At 34.0% G+C, this 4,947-nt stretch overlaps 1 protein-coding gene across 1 annotated transcript; it reads left to right on the top strand.

The window, feature by feature from the left end:
- Positions 1 to 2,228: 2,228 nt before the first annotated feature.
- LOC114534376 (neurexin-4-like) lies at positions 2,229 to 3,990 on the top strand. Its single transcript, XM_028555817.1, has 2 exons — positions 2,229 to 2,513; positions 3,844 to 3,990. Exons 1-2 carry the CDS (start codon positions 2,229 to 2,231, stop codon positions 3,988 to 3,990), a joined length of 432 nt encoding a protein of 143 aa, XP_028411618.1.
- Positions 3,991 to 4,947: the final 957 nt, after the last annotated feature.

Below are 4,947 nucleotides of genomic sequence, written 5' to 3'. Positions count from 1 at the left end.
CACGAACCATTATTATAATCACGCAGTTATACCTGCCAGCTTGAAGGTTTATAGTTCCGTTGTGCAATTTTATCTTTTTACAGATCTTTATCGCTTTAGAAAGTTGCTTCTTTTACAAAAAAATGAATATTAATTTGTGAAACGAAACATTTCAGGACAAAATTAATTCTTCAACTTGTTACTGGAAAACGTAAAGCTATATACCTACGTACTTAATTGTGATTGAATCACATGAGAATCGGAACGTTTAAAAGTAACGTCGAAAAAATGCGACGAGAACACGCCTGCACCCGTGCACGAGCCATTATCTAATTCATTTTAAAATAATTATATGACATTGACAGTGACAGTGATAAATCGAATTTATTATCACGCATTATTATAAACAACTCGTTATTTATTACACATTAATTAATTTCACCCCATGTGTCGGTTACATAAAAAAATGCTTGTCTTTATGAACCTATATTGTTTATTAAACACGAAACGAAATCCATCGCTTTGGAAGCATGAAATTAAAACTGACCTCTTTCAAATTGCGGATGTTTTCCCAATTATTTTCGTTCCAAGTGGCATATTTGATTGTTTTTCAAAATTCAGAAATTTGCCATGGGAAGTCGTAATGATTTTTATATGATTTTAAGTATGACTAAAAGGTAACAATGTTTATGTTATAATAAATACCTAATTTCGTGTTTTGTAATTTTAAAGAATTTAAGCCATATACTTAATTTATAATAATGTTGAACAGAAAAGTTAGAGAGATCAAAGTGGAATAATATTATTATGACGAGTAGGAATGATAAAATAATAATACATTAGAGGTTTTTAGACTTTGTGAGGTTTAGTATTCTCTAAATCGATCAATTTTAAAATTATGAATTAGATACCGGTAGTCGTTTAGGAAACGACAAACGAGGACGCAGTATGATTTGAAGAAAAAGTTATAAAAATTAAAGTATATTTATTTGTATCAAATATGATGCATGATAACAGTTTAGAGTCTGCTATTGAAGTAATGGAAGACACTAAACTGTACTAACTTTATAGCATGCCCTCTCACAAATGTTCTTGAAACGATTTTGGAAGGATTTTTTGAAAATATTTTTGGAAATTTCTTATCGATATATAAGTTGAACCACATCCTTCAATAGAGATGATAAGAAAAGTCCACTCTTTAATTTAGTTTCCGCACATGCGCTTTAGGATCACGTTTGACGACCAACATTATTGATGAATTCACTGAAGAAATGGATCTGTTCTGTGAACTACGATGCGCAGAAAATCGTTTTTGTGTTGCGTTTAATTACAAAAAAAAAGGCGATGAAAAGGAGCTTAACTGTCAGCTAACCAACACAAAACAGCATAAATTTGATGTGCGCCACTTTACCAAGGAAGAGCAAGTGTGGACGTTTCATGAGGCTAAAGTCGATAGGAGTGACTTTGTAAGAACCATTTTAACTTAACTATCGCTTCCAGAAAGAAATTATAAGAGATAGAGATATTCATTTTTCATGCTACTTTTTACCAAAGTAACAACTTTATATATTCATTATGTTTGAGGCCTACTGCCGGGGAGAAGTGAATGAATGTCAAAATGGTGGAACCATGATCTGGCATCCAGAAAAACCTTTTTCATGTCAATGTCCAGAATGTTACGAAGGAGACGTTTGCGAAAACGGTAATACTACCCAGGGCTGAAGGCTATCTGCAGTTATTTTATACTTAATACCACATTTAATGCTCTATTTAATACCACGAAAATTCTTTTCATTTGATGTACCTTAAAATTTCTCAATAAAGGCCATGTTACACAGAGCAATTTTTATTGCAATGCAATTCTACTTTTGAATGATGTAGTTAGTGAAGAGTCCTGAAAATGTAGGTGTAAGAAACGCTATGGACTGTTATAAAACAAGAATTCTCTAGTTGCCAAAATTACATATCTAAAAAGAAGAATTGCATTGCAAGTTTGCAATAAAAATTGCACCGTGTAACAAGGCTTTACGAAAAGGGCATGCACGCGTGAAGATGTTTTTTTTTTATTTTCACATAAATCTAAATTACGAAGTACCACATGAAATTTGAACAGCCTTGCAAATTTGATAAATATTGTAAACTTTTCCTTTAAGTAAATCACTTACAACGCTATATTTTTTATCTATACCATTTTTAAAACCACTAACAGTTAATTTTCTTAAGATTTAGTGCCTAAAAAGGCTCTTGGAATGGAAAGTGGTGATATTAATGATGAACAAATCACAGCATCAAGCGAAGTTGATAACAAGCATCGGGCGGCAAATGGAAGATTAAATTTGAAAAACCGGAATGGAAGAAACGGGGCGTGGTCATCGAAGGGTAAAGATCTTAATCAGTGGCTTCAGGTTGATTTCCGAAGATCTACTCTGGTGACTGAGATCAGCACCCAAGGACGGGACGAGAAAAATCAATTTGTAAAGGATTACACAATCTCTTTCAGCAAAGATGGAATACATTTCCAGAGTTTTCCGCAGGTAGGTATTTTCTTACTATCTTGTTGCAAATATATCATTTTTTTCTTAACCTATATACGACCTGTAAGAGAATGCAGAACTTGCGGGATGTACAACTTATAGCTATGTTATTGAACTTTCGTGGATTCAGAGTACAAAACTACTACCTCAAGAGGTAGTAATAAAAAAATTACAATCGAGACAAAAGTGATCTAAAAGCAGATGCAACATGAACCAATTTCATTGGCTGAGGTACCCTTGGTCAAGCCGGTGACCAAGTTTGCCCTTCAACACTTCTGTATAATTCATAAAATGGCTATAATATAATTATAGCTAATTTTGCAGAAAAAAATATGAATAGAAGAAAATCAACCTATATGAGATTCATCATGGGCATACCGCAGCCAATCTAAAGATTAGCCCCTCTATGCCAATATTTTTGCAATTTCTAACATTATAATATTTACCCAAAACTTACAACTGAGCTTGCAAGAGAAGAAAGTGTGCCTTTCCGGGAGGGCAGTGACAGGGCACAAGTTTAAACGTTTTGCTTATAGGCGTACAAGTTCTAAACCCCGATGGCAGAATAGATTTTCCGAAATACGTTTATTTTACGTTTATTTTCGAATTAAGAACAACTTGCTATTCTTCTTTTGCCGAATATACCAGTCGGAGATATTAACGCTCATTCCTCATTCAAATACAAATAAGCGATTGGGTACAAAAATGCTAATTTGTCTAATACTATTGCCTGTAGCAATATTCTTTATAATTTAGAAAAGCCATTTTCTACCCCTCAACGTAAAGTAATTGCATCAAAGACGCGCATAATTTTTAAATTTAAAATTTAGTTTCTGAGGCAATTTGCGGGATTATTGCAAGATTAATATGCTTTGTTCTTAATATTATTGGCATGATAAAAGTACTGATTGTAATGTCTTCATCCATCAGATGATCCCTGATGAAGACAGGTGTATATTGTACACTTAATGTATGTTCCCGAGGGAAATGGTGAGTTATGTTTTCCCAAGAGTCTCATGAGACTCGAGGGAAAACGAAACTCACTATTTCGCGAGGTAGTGTACATTAAGCGTTTTGTTATAAAGGAACAAAAACATACATGTTACACAACAATTTCATTTAAAAAAACCCCACTTTACTTTGTTATGACAAGAAGCGGACCACCATTTTTCATTTGTTTCCTTGGCGGGAAACATTGTTTTATTTAAAGTCATGTGACTACGAATGAACCAATCACATTTAAAATACACTACACCTATATAACAAAATTAACTACTTAAACTTATCACGACTTGCAAGAGTCTAATTCTTTCTTCATATTATTTTCAAGAAATTCCAAGGTAACAACGACCACTTTTCCGTTGTCCATAACACGGTGATTCCTCATATTTCTGCTCGGTTTATTCGCATTCATCCAACGGCCTGGAAAGGACATATCTCGATGAGAGTCGAATTTTATGGTTGTTCTTTGGTGTAATATTGTATTGGTTTTGTAATCAGCTTGAAAACTTTGGGATTTCGTCATGCGTTTTAAAGAGATTTTGGGGACACAAGAAAATTAAAGTAAATCAAACATAATAAGACATACTGTAATTTTTAGTTGAACCAAAATCTAGTGAGGTACATAGATCACTTCTTTTATCATCAAACATGAACTAAACTTCTTATCTTCAGAATTCTCTATTTTTACAATTTAAACTTTCGTGTAATAACTTATGCATGATTCTAATAGTCCATTTCCAAATTTGCCTCCCGTATTATAATATAGCTTTGACAACTGGAATTACATCATCTGTTGCAGACTTACAACACATCTGTATAACTATAATTATCGGTCTGGAGGTCCCAGAGGAAATGATTTTCTCATATATTCTCGACGCCATCCAATTTCATTTTAACTAATTACCCCTCGTCACATGCTCAGGGCAATTACTTTTTCTCTTGAGCATTTATTTGTGTCTTTTTCATTCAGAAATTATCTGTTTTTCATCTGGTAATGGATCGCCGCTAACGCCGGTCCATTACGGGAAGGCGCCGGTCCATAGCGGAAGAGTAATGCCCCGGTAAAGTAAATTATTTTCAGCCAATGACTGAGCTCCATTTCACCGGAAGTGACACTTGGCGTATGATAAAATGTCATATCAGGCAACTGAAGGTTTTTCACCTTGGATTTCAATGATGTAACTTGATTTTAAAAGTGAGAAATTCCAAAAATTGAGTTAGTCACCTTATGCTTTAAGCCGCAGCTACACGGGCCATTTTCGTCGACGATTATGTCTTTCTAGCCTATGTTATTGTGTGAATTATTTAGGCAGTTGTATAAACTGGGCGAATTAAAGTAACCTACTTTGTTAAATTTACTTAATAGCATACACCAGGAGAAGAAAATGGACGTAAAAAATCGCCCGTGTAGCCGGGACTTTAATGCGTGTCT

Source organism: Dendronephthya gigantea, unplaced genomic scaffold, assembly GCF_004324835.1.
Source record: "Dendronephthya gigantea isolate DGI-Jeju-01 unplaced genomic scaffold, DenGig_1.0 000099F, whole genome shotgun sequence".
In the NCBI taxonomy this organism is placed as follows: domain Eukaryota; kingdom Metazoa; phylum Cnidaria; class Anthozoa; order Malacalcyonacea; family Nephtheidae; genus Dendronephthya; species Dendronephthya gigantea.
This window is presented reverse-complemented; position numbering and strand designations above follow the sequence as displayed.

Bases quoted from the DNA above. Each gene is read 5' to 3' on its own strand.
- LOC114534376 (XM_028555817.1), top strand. From the start codon at position 2,229: ATGGAAAGTGGTGATATTAATGATGAACAAATCACAGCATCAAGCGAA. The intron at 2,514-3,843 runs GTAGGTATTTTC...ATTATTTTCAAG, and splicing joins ATTTCCAGAGTTTTCCGCAG to AAATTCCAAGGTAACAACGA.